Source organism: Cotesia typhae, unplaced genomic scaffold (genome assembly GCF_013202065.1).
Source record: "Cotesia typhae breed Kobodo isofemale line unplaced genomic scaffold, CoteBio_Ctyphae scaffold_91, whole genome shotgun sequence".
Taxonomy (NCBI): domain Eukaryota; kingdom Metazoa; phylum Arthropoda; class Insecta; order Hymenoptera; family Braconidae; genus Cotesia; species Cotesia typhae.
Genome location: NW_027423781.1, coordinates 2,119,632 through 2,137,762, shown reverse-complemented (window position 1 = coordinate 2,137,762; position 18,131 = coordinate 2,119,632). Strand labels below are relative to the sequence as shown.

Genomic DNA, 18,131 nt, shown 5'->3' with positions numbered 1-18,131 from the left:
TGTGTTAACGAAAAGAACAGTGCTAAAAATATCCATCTAGAATTTTAATATTATATTTTTTGAAAAAAATTTTTTTATTTTTTCTTCTTTGGCAGAACTTTGATAATAATTAAGTTAACGGAAATTTACAAATTTTAAGAATTTTTTTCCATTGAAAAAATTATTACAAAAAAATTTTTTTTTAATTTTCACAAATTTAAAATTATTTCTAATTACTATTGAAATTAGATGAAATTTTGAGAGCAACAATTTAGATGAAATTTTGAGAAGTAAAATTTTTTTTACAAGAACTAAAAATTAAAAAAAAAAAATTTTTAAAAAAAACTTTAAAAAAAAAAAAAAGAACAAAAGTTTCCTTACTTTTTTTTCATCAAGTTTTAATTTTCGTCGGCATATAATTTTCTCTATCTTTTTCTTAATTATAATCTAAAAATTAATTTGGCCCGAAAAAAAAAGAGAATTTATAGGATTTTGTTTCTCTTGTTGTGCGCAAGATCATTCAACACTGGCGGATCCGTGGGGTTGTGAATGAAGCGGGAGATTAGTAGATGGTTGAACTCTTCTCGGTAACGTCTATCGTTTTTTCTAATTTACAAGCATTTATCAATTTTATTACGGAGTTTAACTAATTTGAATGTTCTTATTTAAAAAATTAATTAACTACTTAGTGATATGGATATTTTGTATGATTTATGGTAAGTCGAGCTGTATTATATATTTTACAACAAATTATGCTGTTAATTATTTTCTGATGTTTTCTTAACTTCCCAAAAAAATTTTGAAAATTCAAAAAATAGTGTTTTATTAAACTTCTATCAGACTTTTGAGCTCGGAGAGCTCAAAAATACATGAAAATTTAGAATTTAGAAATAATCTGATGCATTAATAAACATAATACTTAAGTGCTAATATAATATAAAACTCTCCATGAAAATTAATAATTAATAATATTCATGCAGTTCGTTTGTACGTATTTTTTTTTTTACTCTTTCTGTATCCAAAAATAATAATAAAAATACCAAAAGATTTAATTATGATAATTATTATAATATCAACTGAAAGAATACTTCACATATGAATTATAATTGAAAATTTTGATGTATAAATCCACCAACAGAGAGAATTCGTAATAAGATTAAAATATGAACACATAATATTTTTCGGTGTGAAAATAATCCGCGTGGCGCTTAAATAATACATAATTCGATTAACGCATTCGCAAATTAAAAATATTACATTTCCATTCACTCAATTGAGCAGATAATTGCTATCGGATTTCCACTTTAATTAATATGAACAATTGAATGTATTGAAAGAATATAGGGGAGGGTGGGGCAAGACGGGCCACCTAAGCCAGTTTTTATTTTTTGTGGCTTTTTACTATCAAGTGGATTTACTCTCGTCCAACAATTGATTGATTCAATTCACCGTAATTTTTCGAAAATTCCAAAAAAAAATTTTGGGGGGGGGGGGCAAGATGGGCCACCTGGGGCAAGAAGGCCCACCTCAAAAATTGACCAAGAATTTATTTTTCTAATATTTTTTTTCTATTTTAATATTTTGGAGGTGGCCCATCTTGCCCCCCAAAAAAATTTTTTTTGGGTGAGGGGCAAGATGGGCCACCTCCAAAATATTAGAAAAATAAATTCTTGGTCAATTTTTGAGGTGGGCCGTCTTGCCCCACTCTCCCCTAATTTTAAAAAGTATGAATTTTATAAAGAAGAAAACAAATATAGGGCAAGGTGATATCAAGCAAGATGGAACTAATGGTAAACTTTGGTTGAATGATTCAAAAGTCGTTGAGTAACCAAATAGTTTTAGAATGTAAATGTAAAGGATTCAGATATATATATATATAACTTGAGCTTCTCAGAGAACTTCTTTAGAATTTCTCATCCTCATCTTATCGGATTCTATCTTCTGGTCTCGTTCTTTACACAAGTCTCACACTCATTCACCCAGACAAATTTCAATCATTTAAAACCTCCGTTATTGATTTTTTATTATCGTTTGATTAAAAATTTCACGTTACTAATGACAAAAGAGCGTATCTCAAAATATGGCATTGCAAAACCAAAAGGGCGTAAAAAAAAATTTTTTTTCACTCCAAATAATTTAAAATTGTTTATAAAATTTAGATCAGTAAAAAAAGTAAACAAAAAAAATTTTTTTTGGCTCTAAGATAAAAAAATTCTAAAGCCAAAACCGCGTAAAAATTTTTTTTTTAAATAATTAAATATTAGTCTTAAAAAAAAAGTTATAACACCGGTAAAAAAATATGGATTTAAATTAAAAAAAAACTAAAATAACAGTAACATTCTATTTGAGTCAATTACAAAATTTTAATTTCTATTGACCCAATAATTAAGTCTCCAAATTTTATAAAAAATTTTTAAAGAAGAAGAAATTAAAATCTAACTAAAAACAACATAATTTATTGACGAAACAAACATCAATGTTTAATTTAAATTTTGCTTGGACATTTTTTAAAATAATGGAAGCCAATGTGTAAACAACTGTCCCTTTACTGTTAGTATAACTGTCCGCAAATTTCGTGTCTGTACAATTTTGCGGCGATGGTAAATTCGTCAATTTGCATATTCCAAGCGTAAAGACAAGAGGTATATAGCATGTATGCCGTTTAAATGGAAAAAATCATCCATAGTTAAGATAATAAAAAGTCTACCGCACATCAGGCAATATAATTTTTTTTATTTAATTTATTTATTTATTTTCTTTTTTCATTTTCACCTTTCTCTCGTTCGTTACTTTTTTTATTCCAATGCCAACGGCCGTCAATCGAGTTAGCCAATTTAACAGTTATGAACAGATTTACTCGAATGTAAAATTACGGTAATCATAGAGCTTAATTTTATTTTCCTCATAAAAAAAAATTAAACAGAAATTTTTTTTTTTTTTTTTTTTTTTTGTTACAAAAATTTCGTTCCTAATTTAAAGCATGTCGAAGATATATTTGATGTGTTTATACTATATATGTAATTTCGACAGCTGTCTTCAAATCGGATATGATTATATATCTTTCAATCTTTTTTATATTTTTGCTATGTATATAAAATTTATAAAATTTATAAAATGTATGACTGATTTTATTTTATTTTATTTAAAATTTTTTTTATTACTTTTTACAGTTTCTTGTGTCGATGATGAGCATAGACTCGCAAAATATCTTCTAGAAAATTATGATGCTGGTGTCAGACCGGCAAAAAATTCAACGCAACCGTTAGTAGTCATTTTTGGACTATCTCTTCACCATATTATTGATGTGGTAAGACTAAACATAATTATCAGTTTTTTACATTAAGGGATTATATCCACTTGTAATTTTGAAAAAATCCAAATTTTTTTTGTATATTTTGAATGTACATATATTCGAGAATATTGTCTGTAAATTTCAAAGTAATTCGGTAAATAGTTTCGGAGTAATGAGCGTATTTGTAAAGACGTCTCCGAGTGTTTGAAAGTAGGCGGAATCGTAAATTTAAATAATAGCCAAAACTTTAAATGCGTTTTTCTCGAAAGGATGTTTTCAAAGTCGGTGAGGAATATTTCTCCGAAACGGCTTGACCGATTGACTTTAAATTTTTACAGGATCTTGTTAGATACTTTTGTCAGGTAATGATCGAAGGAATACAGTTTCTGATAAAAATATCGATTTTTTAAGTCACTTTAAAGTGTAAATTTTCGTGCAAAAAAAGATTTGTTTTGTTGGGAAGCCGCCATTTTGTCTAAAATCAAAATTTTGACTATTTCTTCGATCATTACCTGTATTTATCTATCCTAAAAGTAATCCTTGAGGTTTTTTTTATTTAAAATAATTTGGATCAGAGATATCTTCCTCACCGCCAGACACCTTTTTGTGGAGGACCTTCAGGAGATCTTCTACAAGAACGACGGAACCCAATATTTTTATAAATAAAATATGAATTCTTAGAATACGATAAATTCGCTAAATATTCATATATTTTATGTATATATTCAATAAAAAGCCTTTCCAGAAAAAATTAACAAAAAAACACATTTTTTCGAACTTACAAGTGGATATAACCCCTTGGTTGAATGACATGGGCAACTCTGACGCTACTACAAAGCACCGTTTCTCATTTTGTAGACGGATTCGGGCAGAAGTTTATATCAGCTAGCAATTATATTATGGGCTGTTTATTCTATTCAACGAAAATTATACCATGCTGTTAGACACGTCTTTAAATAATTAGATGTAGATTTTGTGCCTATATGGAAAACTTGTATTCATGAGTAAGATTATAATCTTATCAGAGATGGCTTAATATGATTGAAAAATTTTTTTCACCTTATTTCGGCAAAATCGTCCTAAAAGTTTTGATTAATTAATTTTAGGACAAATCTACAGCTGTGCAAAAATAAATTATCTTTTTTAAAATCATTTAAAAAATTTTCAAATTTTTTGTGAAAACATTTAAAAATTGTCTTAAAAGTATTAAAAATTTGTTCTTAAATAGTTAAGAAATTTTTTTGAGATTATTCAAAAAATATTCCACATAAAATTATAAGTAGAAAATTCTTACTAAATTTAATTTCAAATAATTTTAAAATTATCTTAGAAGTATTCCAAAAATCTTTAAAAAAATACTTTAAGAAAATCCAGGAAAAATTACTAAAAAGCACTATTTTAAAATTTCTGATTATTTCTGATATGTCCCAAAATTTTCCTAAAAATTTCCCAAAATTTTTTTACGCGGATTATTATTATTAATTTATTATTTTTTCAGGACGAAAAGAATCAAATTTTAACAACGAATTGTTGGGTAACTCAGACTTGGACGGATTATCATTTGCAATGGAATACCTCAGAGTTTGCAGGAATACAAGTGATTCGGGTTCCTTACAATCGTGTTTGGAGACCTGACATAATTCTTTACAATAAGTTAACCAGTTGGTTTTATTAGCAACACTACTAAATAATATCTTATTTTATATTGTACATTAATTACAGTGCGGATCCTCAATACAGCTCAGCAGTAATAAATACAAACGTTATAATAAGCCATACAGGACAAGTTGTGTGGTTGAGTCATGGAATTTTCCGAAGTAGCTGTAACATTGACGTTGAATTTTTCCCCTTTGATGAACAGAAATGTCTGTTAAAATGGGCATCTTGGACTTACGATGGTTATCAGGTTTTTACATTTTATTTTATATAAATAGTATAAATAGTAAATAAATTAGAATTTTTTCATCAATTTTGCGGTAAACGTAAAGTAGACCAAATCAATGCACTGGGTGAATAAGTTTAAATAGGATTCATTTGGATCTTTATTTTTATTTCTTTTATTTGATTTAATTACTTTTTTTATCTGATTTCAATTTCAGACTTCTGAGTATATATATTTTCACTAAACTCTATTTAATATAATTTATACTTATTTATTCACACTTTTAGTGACTAAATATTTTTTTAAATCGGCCGTTATTTAAATAAGTCAGTTTGCAATTCAAAAGCAAAATTTTTTAACTTTGATATTTATTTAAATTAAATATCTAATTTATATTTTTTTAAACATTTTTAATATTAAAATGGCAATTGTTATTTTACCAGAAATTCTATGCTTATTAAATAACAGTTTAAATTTTAGATTGACCTGTCAACGCTCGCGTATTGTTCAGTATTTCACTTGCACTGCAGCGGTATTCTGTAAGCTCGATATTATTGTGTGAGAAAAATTCTCATAGCGCGTTTTAGCTTATAGATGTGGTTCAGCTAAACATATTAACTCAGATATAGGGGAGGGTGGGGCAAGACGGGCCACCTAAGCCAGTTTTTATTTTTTGTGGCTTTCTACTATCAAGTGGATTTACTCTCATCCAACTTTGACTCAATTCACCGGAATTTTTCGAAAGTTCTAAAAAAAAAACAGGGAATAGTACATTCACTTTTTCTTCTTTTCTTTTTTTATTTAATTTAAAACATGTGATTGAAGCGTATCTGGACTTTTTTCCCAGGAGTATCAAAAGTAATGCATAATATAGTAGTAATATCATGAATAAACTTGCAACTTATGTTTTAAAAATATTATTCGAGTTTTGAGAGTAATTTTTGGTACTAAATCGTAAATAATAATTAAAAAATATCAGAATGCTGTCATGTTTAAAGATAAATAATATAATAAAAATAATATAATTTTGTTTGTATAGGTAGAGTTAGAAAGCCAAAGTGAACAAGGTGACATTAGCAATTATCAAGCTAATGGAGAATTTGATCTAGTAAATTTCACAGCTCAACGAAATATAGAATTTTATTCCTGTTGTCCAGAACCATATCCAGATATTACATATGAAATACGTTTAAGACGACGACCTATGTTTTATGTATTCAATCTCATCTTACCATGTATATTGATAAATGGAATCGGTAACGTTACTATTAATTACTATTTTTATTTTAAGAAATAGTTATTATAAAATTTAAAAACATTAACAATTATCATGAAATTATAATGTTTGAAGAAAAATGGAAAATTTTTAAATATTCAAATGTTATCATTTTTAAATATTTGAATGTTTTAAAAAAAGCGGGAAATTTTTAAATATTTAAATGTTTTAAAAAAAGCGGGAAATTTTAAAATATTTAAATGTTTTAAAAAAAGCGGGAAATTTCAAAATATTTGAATGTTATCTGTCATTGTGATTTTATTTATTTGTTTAGCTCTTTTAGTATTTTATGTCCCCTCCGAATCAGGTGAAAAAGTGACCTTAGGAATTTCAGCATTATTATCAATGACAGTTTTCCTTATGACTATCAGAGAAACGCTTCCACCTACTGAAAAAACACCTTTAATAAGTGAGAAATTAAATTTAATTATTGATAATTAATTAATTATCCCACAATAAATTACTTAAATTTCTTTTGAAATTTTTCAGGTCTCTACTATGGTGTTAGCATTTGCTTAGTATCCTTTGCAAGTGGATTAGCTGTTGTAACATTAAATTTCCACCATCGTGGTTTGCGTGGTTCAAAAGTATCACCACTGGTTAAATCATTAGTCCTTGAAAAATTAGCTAGATTAGTTTTTCTTAAATTTTCTGAGGTGTGAATAATTAAAAATTAATGTTCTATAATTTAAGGTACTGAATCCGTTATAAAAAACTAATTGTATGTTTATTTGTTATAGAATCAAAATAACACGCATTTGAACGAATATGAAGATTCAACAGATATGACGTTAGAACAAAATACATGTCCTCTGCATTATCCAACGCTTGGTCAACGATTAGCGAAATTAAATACTAGATATGAAAGCCATGATAGTAGTACTAGTTTAGGTAAAATAAATTTTTTACTACAAAATTAAAAGGCGCTAAAAAAATCTAGATTGTACTCATTATAATCTAGATTATAGTCCTTATAATCTAGATTATACTCATTATAATCTGGAGTATACTCATTATAATCTGAATTATACTCATTATAATCTAGATTATACTCCGTGTAATCTGAATTATAGTCAGTATAATCTTGGATTATAGCCAGTATAATCTTGGATTATAGTCAGTATAATCTTGGATTATACTCATTATAATCTAGATTATACTAGCTACTATCTGGAATTTTTTTCACTCAGTATAATCTAGGATTATATTCAGTGTAATCTTGTTCTTACCATGTAAGACAATAATTAAAAAAAAAATCAATAATTTTTGGTTTTTGTTGTGATTTTTATAAAAACAATTTTTTAATAAAAAATTGATATTTTCAAGATTCAACAAGAGAAGAAAATGTTGAAGAATATTGGTCAAAAATTTTACGTAAAGTTCACTCAACAATTGAAAAAAATGAACGGCGACTAAGTGATCAAGATCAACGAGAGCAAACAGAACTTGAGTGGAAACAAATAGCTCTTGTTAGTGATCGTGTATTGCTGTGTGTTTTTTTTTTAACGACTGCTATTAGTACAGCAGTTATACTTTCTGGATCACCACCAATTGAAGAGACGATAAAAGGTTGAATTTAAAATCCTCTTCTTAAAGTAGAATAACAAATTCCATGTTATTTAAGAAGAAAATTAAATATGGCTTTTTTTGTAAATATTTAAATATTAAGATAAAAATTGTTATTAAATAATCGTGGAGTATACGATGATAATAATGGTAATAAAAATAAAAATATGAAATACAAAAAACATATGTGGTTAATTTTTGAATGTCAAAATATAAAAAAAATCTTTAAGTTTTTTTACTATGAAAATTTCACAGAATGTTTTAGTTTAATGTTAGACACTTTTATTATATAATTGTGAATAAATTATTTAACGATAAAATTTGTTCGTTGTATTAAAAATATAAAATATTTTTTTCATCATTAAGTACGAAATATATAATTTAAAAAAAGTAAAAAAAATACTTTCTTTGTATCACTTTGAGAATTGAATTCATGTTTAAAAATTTGTTTTTTTTTTTTTTTTTTTTCTCAAAGTACTTTAATAATAGTCAGGAATTGGAGCACATGCTATCTTTACAAAGTCTTCATATTTTATATGTCCATTTAAAGATACATTAGCTTCTCGGAAAATTTGCTCCACTGAAACAAAAGTAATGAAAATAATATCAAGGCACCGTTTTACATATTTATTTTAATAATTAAATTTTTTTTTTATTTATATTAATTTTATATAAACTGGTCAAATATTTAGAATCTAGATCCCAGTTAATTTTTTTATCTTACCTTCTTTATTACTCAATTTTTCTCCCCAATTCAACAAATTATGTGCTAACTGCCGCGCGGGAATTAACCCACTTCTGGATTGATCAGCGGCTTTAAAAGCATCGATAACTTCTTTTGGTAAGTCTTCCACTCTTGTTTGTAAATGCATTACTTCCAAAAAATCAGCAAATGACATTCTTCCATCTGTAATGTATAATTCATCGTTATCAAAAATTATTTTTCATTTTTTTTTTCTTTTTTTTTTTGGCTTTTCTTTTTACTTACTTTTATCCTTCATATATTTGCTTAATTCTGCAGTAGTAGGACTAAGACCCAAAGATCTCATGATAATTGTCAACTCTTCAAGGCGTTTTATTTGTCCATCTTGTGCAAAAAGATAAAAACACTCCCTGAATTCTGGAAATTTAATATTTCATAAATAAACTCACTACAATAATTGCTACTTCATGATAATAAATTTATAATAATTAAAATAAATTTAAAATAATTAAAAATAAAGAAAATAAAAAATAAAAATACCAAGTAAATTTTACTGTTATCTAAAAGTGCGACAAAAAATAAACATATGTTTAATTTTATAAAAAAATATTCTGTATTTACCATCAATATCTTCTTCGCGGAAATACCTTGCCTGCAAAAATTAATAAAATAATCAGTTAACAATTATAATTATACAATTATATAATAAAACATTGAATTCACCATTTTTATTGACTCCTACTTTTTGTATATTAATTAACGTACAATAACAACAACGTAATTTCATAAAATTAATATTACAGGTTATATTTTTTATGACACTGAAGTTGGCAGATATTGAAAATTATTTAAAAATTTTATAGCAATTAAATTATTAAAAAAAAAAAATTAATTAATTAGTTTCACATGTGAAAATTAATAAAAATAACAAGTGAAAATTTTTTTAGAAGCATTTTTTTATTGTAATTAATTTATTAAAAAAATTTTTAAAATTAACAGCTGACGGCTAACTTCAGTGTTATTATTTTTTTAAGTAACTGACGTTTTTTACAGTTTTTTATGGAGAGAGCGTAACTAGTGGAGACCTCACCACTTGAGACTCGCATTCCCTCCGTCACTAATACATTAGTGTGTTACAAATACAGCCAGACAAAGTGCGTGAATTTCAGAATGTATTCCGGTCAAAGAGCAAAAGATTAAGATCATTTAAAATCATTGAGAGTAATGTTAAATAATTAATATTTGTGATCAATATTTCCTGGAAGATATTCAGTTGGTTCATTTTTATTTTAACAAAATATTAAATAAATAATTTTGTTTTTTTTTTTACAAAAAAAAAAAAAAAAAAAAAATCGAAAATGACGTCAAGAAATTACTAAACAGAAACGTCAAAAACAATAAAGATTAAGAATATTTTCAAGGTAGACGTCTTTTTTTTTTTTTATTTTTTTGTATTTTAAGTATTTTTTTTATTTACATATTTCAATTGATTATCAACTACGCGTTATATATTAATGCTGATCTTATTATTATGATTTATTAATTTATCGTACTGATTATCTGTTGAGTTATAAAAATTAATTTATCAATATAATTGCGTAATTATCATGTACGATGATATTCTAACCCTTGTTTTATCTCAATTTATTATTCAATGAAGGTTATAATGATAAGAATATTTTTTTTTTTTATGTTTAATGTAATAAGATTATTCTTTAGTTATTAATTATTAATTATTAATTGTAAACTACTTAAAAAATTAATTATTTCTATTTTTAATTTTCAGATAATCAATCATCAGTAATAAAGTGACAACTGTTAATTTGTATTGAATTTTTTTTGGAAAACGATCAGCTGACAGCTCAAACAGGAGCTATAAAATTAGTAATTAATAAATTATGATTAGTCAATTAAACTGTAAACCAAAGTTGAGCTATTTTAGAAAAGTTTCGATTCTTAGTTATGGCTGGAAACACCAAGAACAATGCTATTAATAACACTGCTTTTGATAGTGACAATAACAAGAGTTCAATAACTAAAACGGTTGGTATAATCCATCAAAATTTATTTTTTGACTGAAGAATTATTTTTTTTTAGACTGAAGAATTTTTTTATATCCATTTTGGAGAAGAATTATATTTATTGTGGTTTTTTTTTTTTTTTTTTGACACTGAATTTAGCAGAAAACAATTTTTTAGATTTTTATTACAAATTATACTGAAAAAAATTTAGTCAAAAAAATCCACAAGAAATTAAATTAAGTCTAAATTTTGACAAATTTTTTTTTTTATATTAAAATTCATTTGCTATAAAAATTTCAAGAATTTTTACATGTCTGCTAATTTTAGTTCCCTTTTTTTTTTTTTATCATAAAAAATAGGATTTATTGGAGAATAAAATAGGAACATTTTTTCAAACTAAAAAAAAAAAATTTTTTTAATCCGCTGACTACGATTCTGGATGAAATAATTTTTTATGCCGAATAAAAAAATGGTAATTGTTTACAAGTGGGGTCTACCATTTTAATTTTCATTATTTTTAACGAAATTTTTTATTTATTTTTGAAAAATATATAAAAAAATTGAACAATTAAAAAAAAGAAAAATTTGATTAATACAATTTAAAAAAATTTTACAAATTTTCAAAAAAAATTATAAATTTTTTATAAAATTGTGATTTTTATTTTTTTTTTTAAGTTGTTTGTTTTTTTATGTACTTGGGAAAAAATAATAATAATAATAATAATAATATCAATTTTATTCAAAAACATGAAGCCAATTTTTTTTCCAACTTTTAAAGGCAAAAAAAGCTTTTAAATTTTTTATCATAAATTTTTTTTTTCATTATAATTTGATTGTTATAAAAATCTAAAAAATTATTAGCCATGTATTATTTTTCCATTAATAATCGAGTCACTAAAAAATACTTTCAATTAACAATTGAAGGATGAAAAAAATAAACGAATAATTTTTAATCGAATTTACGCTTGTATATATTAAAATATATTAAAAAAAATTTTTTTTTTTTACTAGAACACTAAGGAGAAAGATTTTCCAAACCTATCGAATTCTGAACGAGTTTTAACGAGCTTGGTAGCTGGTGCTGCGGCAGGTGCAATAGCAAAGACAACAATTGCACCATTGGACCGGACAAAAATAAATTTTCAAATATCTAAAATGCCATATTCTCAGCGAGCTGCAATTGATTTTTTAGTAAGAGCTTATAAAAATGAAGGCTTGTTGAGTTTGTGGCGCGGTAATAGTGCAACTATGATAAGAATTGTGCCTTATTCTGCAATACAGTTTGCTGCTCATGAACAATGGAAACGTATATTAAATGTCAATGGCAAAAATTCGTAAGTATTTAATTAATTAATTAATTAAAGGATTAAAAATAAATTTAATTTAAAATAAAAAAAAAATTTTTTTTAATTCTTTTAATTTTTTAATTAAAGTTTAAAATTTTATGAAAATAACAAAATTTAGGCGCGCGCTATTCAAATTTCTAGTACCAAATAAATTACAAAAAAAAAATTCTTTAAAAAATTTACACTAATTATTTTTTTTTATTTTAACATTTAGAATTTTTTTCATGATAATTTAATTGTTAAAAATTTCTAATATCATTTAACTTCTGATGTAATTACTGAAGTTAGCTATCAGCTGTTAATTTTTAAAGTTTTTAAAATAAAAAAATTTCTACAGGCGATTTTTAAAAATTTGAATATTTAGAATTTTTTCATAATAATCTGTTAAAAATCCCTACAATAAAAATACATGAGAATGTGAAGTTATTCAATAGTTTAAACTCGCAAAAAAATGGGATCTGATCCCTTATTGGTTAAAATTAAGGCGCGCGCATTATTTAAATTTTTAATTGGTTAAAATTAAGGCGCGCTATTCAAATTTCTAGTATATTATAAATTTAAATTATAGTAAAATATAAAACAATTTCAGATCGTCAGTTTATAGATTACTAGCTGGTTCATTGGCTGGTGTAACATCGCAAAGTTTAACTTATCCATTGGATTTAGCCCGCGCAAGAATGGCAGTGACTCAAAAAGCTGAATACAAAACATTGCGCCAAGTTTTTGTACAAATTTATAAAAACGAAGGATTTTTGGCATTTTATAGAGGATTTACTGCGACAATATTAGGTGTGATTCCATATGCAGGCTGTAGTTTTTATACTTATGATACTCTCAAAATGTTTATGGCAGGTAAATTAAAAGTAAAATTATTATTTTCACTATTTCTTGGCCTTTTTTTTTTTACATTGAATTATTAACATAAAAATGAGAAAAAAAATTTTTAAAGTTTTTCTTTAGACCTATAATTTTTTCAATTAAAATTTTTAGTATTAAAGTTAAGCAAAAAAAAAAAAATATTAATATAAAAAAAATTTATTATTATACTATTGGCAAAATTTTTATTTTTATCAATTTTTTTTTTTTTTTTATATAATTTACAAATAAAATATTAAAATCACGTTTTTAAATAATTAATTAATTAAGAATAAACGAAAAAGAAAAAGAAAAGCTTTAAAATGTCTTAAAAACATTTGCGCTATTAATACTAATATTAATGAAGGAGATAAATGACGGACATGTAAAAGTGTTAAATGATCCGTCCGCCTGTTGATAAACAGTTGATAAAATTCAAATGAATCCGGGACTCGCAACTTTGGCTACATTGAGTTGTGGAGCAATAGCTGGTATTGTTGGACAAACGGCCAGCTATCCATTGGACATTGTGAGAAGACGGATGCAGACATCGGCCATCAAAGGAGCTTTTTATCATACCACCATTTCGACTACTGTAAAAATTTATAGGTAAGAATTTAATTAAAGCACTGTTTATTTCTTTTCGAAAGTTCAAAAAAAAAAAAAATTTTTTTTTTCGGGGCAAGATGGGCCACCTCCAAAATATTAAAATATTAAAAAAAATAAATTCTTGGTCAATTTTGAGATGGGCCATCTTGCCCCAGGTGGGCCATCTTGCCCCACATTAGCTTAAGAACACCACTGTGACGATAGAAAAAAAGAGGTCATTTTCGGGAATTTTTTTGACAGAAAATTGAGGAATTTTGGGATCGGATTTTTTTTATTTTATTAAGGGTACATTGAAGATTATTACCCTAAATTTTTATTAAAAAATATTTAATGATTACAAAGTTATTAACAATCTTCGAGAGGACTTAAAAAAATTTTCCCCTCCACGGTCGGTTTGATAATTTAAAAACGGATTATCTGAAAATAAAAACCCAAATTTTGAAAATTTTCAGTTAAAAAAAAAATGGCAAATGATTGAAATATTTTTCACTATGTATACTGTTTTTTTTTTTTTTTTTAACCCGGCTAAAAAAAATCTTTAAAATAAAAATTTTTTAAATTAATTATTATTAAAATGGCGACTGAAAAATTTTAACCATTATTAAAATAAAAATTTTTAATTAAAAATATTATAAAAGTCGATTTGATAAAAAATAAATCTCTTGATTTTTTTTTTCACCAGAGAGGAAGGATTAATGGCATTTTACAAAGGCTTAACAATGAATTGGGTGAAAGGGCCTGTAGCAGTTAGCATTAGTTTTGCAACTCACGATATAATCCGTGATTATTTAAGAAAATATATTAATAAATAAGATTTTATTGAATGTTAATTTTTGAAATTAATAGATTATGTGTCAATTTTATATATATACACAAAAGCTGCAATTGAGTGTTACGATAAATTAATTATTCGTTATTATTGTTTTTAGATAGTAAAAATTATTTTTTTAAGATGTACATATGATACAAAAAAATTATTTTACGTTAGCACAAAAATATTTTATGTATATAATATTATATATAAATTGAAATAAAAAAATCGAAATATTTTCTATAAAAAGAATTACTTTATTAATTAATAATAATTAATTAATGATTAATAATTCACTTAATTAGTTGTGCGGCAACCATCATTTTGGTTTTGTCTCTTGATCATTGACATAACGAATATAAATTTCTTTTTCATCGTGTACCACAGGAGTTATTTCAGCTGGATCCAAAAATGATACACCAATAGCCAATACAGAGCCATCGTGGCTGAATGACAATGCGGCGACACCCGCATTATATTTGTGGAATTGACATAAACGCTTTTTATTAAATCCGTCCCAAATGTTGACGTATCCATCGGAACCGCCAGTCGCAAATGTGTTGTATGTTGTATGAAAACTTATGGCATTCACTGGATAAATATTTTCAATACCGTTTTCTTTTATTCTGTGGCATTTGAATGCGTATTTTTTCTTCTGTGCTTCTGGCGTTGTATCCAAATATTCGACGGCTACTCTACCTTCAATACTACTTAAAACGTAGCCCTAAAAAAAAAAAAAAAAAAAAAAATTAATTATATATCAAAAATATTCTATAAAATTTATAAAGTTAAAATAGTCTTGAAAAAATTTTTTTAAACTTGTTTAAGTTTTGTTAAGATTTTTTAAGACTATTTTAAAATTTTTAACTTTCCCGCTAAGAAAATTGAAAATTTTCTTAAAACTATTTAAAAATTTTTTTTAGATTATTTTAAGATTCTTTTATAATATGTCGCTGTTAGTTCATCTTAAAATAGTCTCGAAAAATTTTTTTTAACTTTTTTAAGTTTTTTTTAAGACTATTTTAGAATTTTTAATTTCGTTAAGAAAATTGAAAATTTTTTTAAAACTATTTTAAGATTTTTTTAAGACAATTTTTAGATTATTTTAAAACTTTTTTATAATATGTCGCTGTTAGCTCATCTTAAAATAGTCTCGAAAAATTAAAAAAAAATTTTTTTAAGTTTTTTTAAGAATTTTATAATAATTTTCCGGAGCTGTTGCTGTGATATCGTCTTATTTTCCTAAAACAAGAGAATTAATTTTATTGAAATAAATAAAATTTCTTGTCAAAAAAAAAATTTTTTTTTTTTGCTCGAAAAAATAATTAACAAGAAAAAATTTTTTTTTTGGCTTAAATGAACCTTTTTTCTGTGAATCTTTACTTAATTCAGTATATATATATTCTACTGATGAATACAAAGGTCAAATTCAAATATGAGCTTTTTTTTTTGAAATCGTTTTTTTGACAAAATATTTCAAGTTAAAATTCATGTAAAAAATTTGCATGAATTGGAGCAATTAAATATGAAAATTATAAACCTGAATTTCAGAAGATTAATTAAAATGTTTTATTATTAATATTAAAAAAAATTTTTTTTTTTAATCAAGAAAAATGATAAAGCCTACCTGTTCATTGGGAAATCCTTTAATACACCGTGTTTGATATTTCAAGCTACTCTCACGTCTTTGGAACATTCCAGCCATATTTCTTAAATCCCAAATGCATACTTTTCTTTTAGCAGTACCCACGACAAATTTATCACCACAAACCGACAGTGCTAGTACGGTATCAGGTTGCAAATAAGTACCAACACATGTAGGTGTTCTCGGGTCCCATAATTTAACCGCAGCATCCCATCCTCCTGTTAAAATAGCGTTTACTGATGAGCAGTATTCTATTTTTCTGATGGCTTTTTCATGTGAACCCATTATCGTTTCTGCGTTCGCGTTTATATCGTACATTTTTAATGTACAGCCCAATCCTCCACTGTAAGCGTGTACTGCATCCTGAAAATTAAATATATCATTAGTATTAATGTAATTTAATGATTCATTTGTAAGACAATTTTTTTTTAACAAATCTTAATTTGTTAAAAATTTATTCAAAATTTATAAAAATAAAAAAGTGAATGCAATTTACGTTTATGTTATATAAATTATTTAACAGTAAACAAAATTTAGAATTTTTTCTAACAAATTATCAGAAAAACCCATTTTATCATATTTTATCAAATATAATACTGAAATTAGCAGTCAGCTGTCAATTTAAAAAAAATTTTTTTTTTAATTTTTCACATCACACTAAGTACTTTGTGGCACTAAAAAAAATATATGAAATTTAATTTAGCAGATAATTAACAATTTTAATAATTTTTCTAATAAATAAATTACTGGCTTAAAAAAATGGACATTTAGAAATTTTAATAAATTAAAAATGCAATTTTTTTAAAATAATTTTTCGAAAAAAATTTTTTTGTTAAATAAAATTAAAAAATGGTCAAATGACAGCTAACTTTAATATCATAAAAATTTAATTCATTAATTTTAATAATACTGAATTTTTTTATTTGTTAAAAATTTTTTTAACAAATTAAATACAATAAAAAAATGCTTCTAAAAATTTTCACATTTAATTTTTATTAATTTTCACATGTAAAAAATTTTAATTAATTTTTTTTTTTAATAATTTAATTGCTATAAAATTCCAAAACAGTTTTTAATATTTGTCAACTTCAGTGTTATATTTTATCATTTAAATACACTGGTCAAAAAATTTTGCTTATTCTTTTAATAATTGCAATTTCTCTATTTGCAATAAACACTCTTAGAAATATTTATTTATTTTTTTTATATAATACTAATAATTTAAAATTATAAAGTAAACAAAAATTGATTTAATTTAATTTTATTGAAATGTTAATGACACTGAAGTTGACAGATATTCAAAATTTTTTTAGAATCTTACAGCAATTTAATTATTAAAAAACAAAATATTATTAAAAAGTTTCACATGTGAAAATTAATAAAAATTACAAGTGAAAATTTTTGGAAGCATTTTTTTATTGTAATTAATTTGTTAAAAAATTTTTTTAAATCAACAGCTGACGGCTAACTTCAGTGTTATAAATATTATTACTTTTATTTCCTTTTTACATACAACCAAATTTAACTATTGTGAAATTAATTTATAAAGCCGATTGGCGTTTGAATAAATAAATAAATAATATAGGTTACCTAAATTGACTAAAAATAAAAAAAAAAAAAAATATGTTAATTAATTAAATAAAAAAAATATTAGCCTACTTGAAAAGCAACATCAAGAACTGGTTGATCATGGTTGTATTTTAACCGCATAGTATTAGCATGAATGTCATAAAGCCGGACTGTTGAGTCCCATGATGATACTAACAAAAATTGAGTTGAATTTGGCCCAAATTCAACCGCTGAAATTGCATCAGACGGGGAATTTTTTATTTTAAATTCCGTTCTCGATTCCATTATTTTAAAACTGAAATAATTATTATTTATTTTCTTACATTAAAATAATTAAAAAAAAAAAAATAAAGTGATACTAACCTGAAAATATACTTAATAATTCTTAGAAATTAATTTATTTATACAATTACAAATTCGAGTTGACACAATAAAATAAATATTATAAATAAAGACACTTGGATCACTTAATTAATTTACAAAATTATTTTTTTTTTTTTATAAAAAAAAAGAAAGTATTTATTTGTTTCGTGGGATGTAAACAATTTTCGTATTTCGTCTAGTCAATTTTTGTAAT

The 18,131-nt window shown here is 24.6% G+C and overlaps 4 protein-coding genes across 4 annotated transcripts; 2 read left to right on the top strand and 2 right to left on the bottom strand.

Annotated features, from left to right (window-relative positions):
* The first annotated feature begins 238 nt into the window (after window positions 1-238).
* Window positions 239-8,299, top strand: LOC141537623 (neuronal acetylcholine receptor subunit alpha-7). The gene is made up of 9 exons (XM_074258729.1): window positions 239-695; window positions 3,150-3,286; window positions 4,770-4,924; window positions 4,994-5,177; window positions 6,193-6,409; window positions 6,704-6,838; window positions 6,919-7,085; window positions 7,170-7,320; window positions 7,756-8,299. Exons 1-9 carry the CDS (start codon window positions 635-637, stop codon window positions 8,001-8,003), a joined length of 1,455 nt encoding a protein of 484 aa, XP_074114830.1. The 5' UTR covers window positions 239-634; the 3' UTR covers window positions 8,004-8,299.
* A 140-nt stretch (window positions 8,300-8,439) lies between these two features.
* LOC141537629 (calmodulin-like protein 4) lies at window positions 8,440-9,575 on the bottom strand. The gene is made up of 5 exons (XM_074258736.1): window positions 9,422-9,575; window positions 9,320-9,350; window positions 8,984-9,115; window positions 8,720-8,902; window positions 8,440-8,575 (listed from the first exon to the last, which is right to left on the bottom strand). The coding sequence occupies exons 1-5, from the start codon at window positions 9,422-9,424 to the stop codon at window positions 8,475-8,477; spliced, it is 450 nt and encodes a 149-aa protein (XP_074114837.1). The 5' UTR covers window positions 9,425-9,575; the 3' UTR covers window positions 8,440-8,474.
* Window positions 9,576-9,829: 254 nt separating this feature from the next.
* Window positions 9,830-14,592, top strand: Dpcoac (dephosphocoenzyme A carrier). Its single transcript, XM_074258732.1, has 6 exons — window positions 9,830-10,119; window positions 10,485-10,741; window positions 11,731-12,053; window positions 12,655-12,917; window positions 13,346-13,529; window positions 14,212-14,592. Exons 2-6 carry the CDS (start codon window positions 10,661-10,663, stop codon window positions 14,339-14,341), a joined length of 981 nt encoding a protein of 326 aa, XP_074114833.1. The 5' UTR covers window positions 9,830-10,119; window positions 10,485-10,660; the 3' UTR covers window positions 14,342-14,592.
* Window positions 14,593-14,659: 67 nt separating this feature from the next.
* Bub3 (mitotic checkpoint protein Bub3) lies at window positions 14,660-18,129 on the bottom strand. The gene is made up of 4 exons (XM_074258733.1): window positions 17,918-18,129; window positions 17,645-17,849; window positions 15,968-16,348; window positions 14,660-15,064 (listed from the first exon to the last, which is right to left on the bottom strand). Exons 2-4 carry the CDS (start codon window positions 17,837-17,839, stop codon window positions 14,660-14,662), a joined length of 981 nt encoding a protein of 326 aa, XP_074114834.1. The 5' UTR covers window positions 17,840-17,849; window positions 17,918-18,129.
* Window positions 18,130-18,131: the final 2 nt, after the last annotated feature.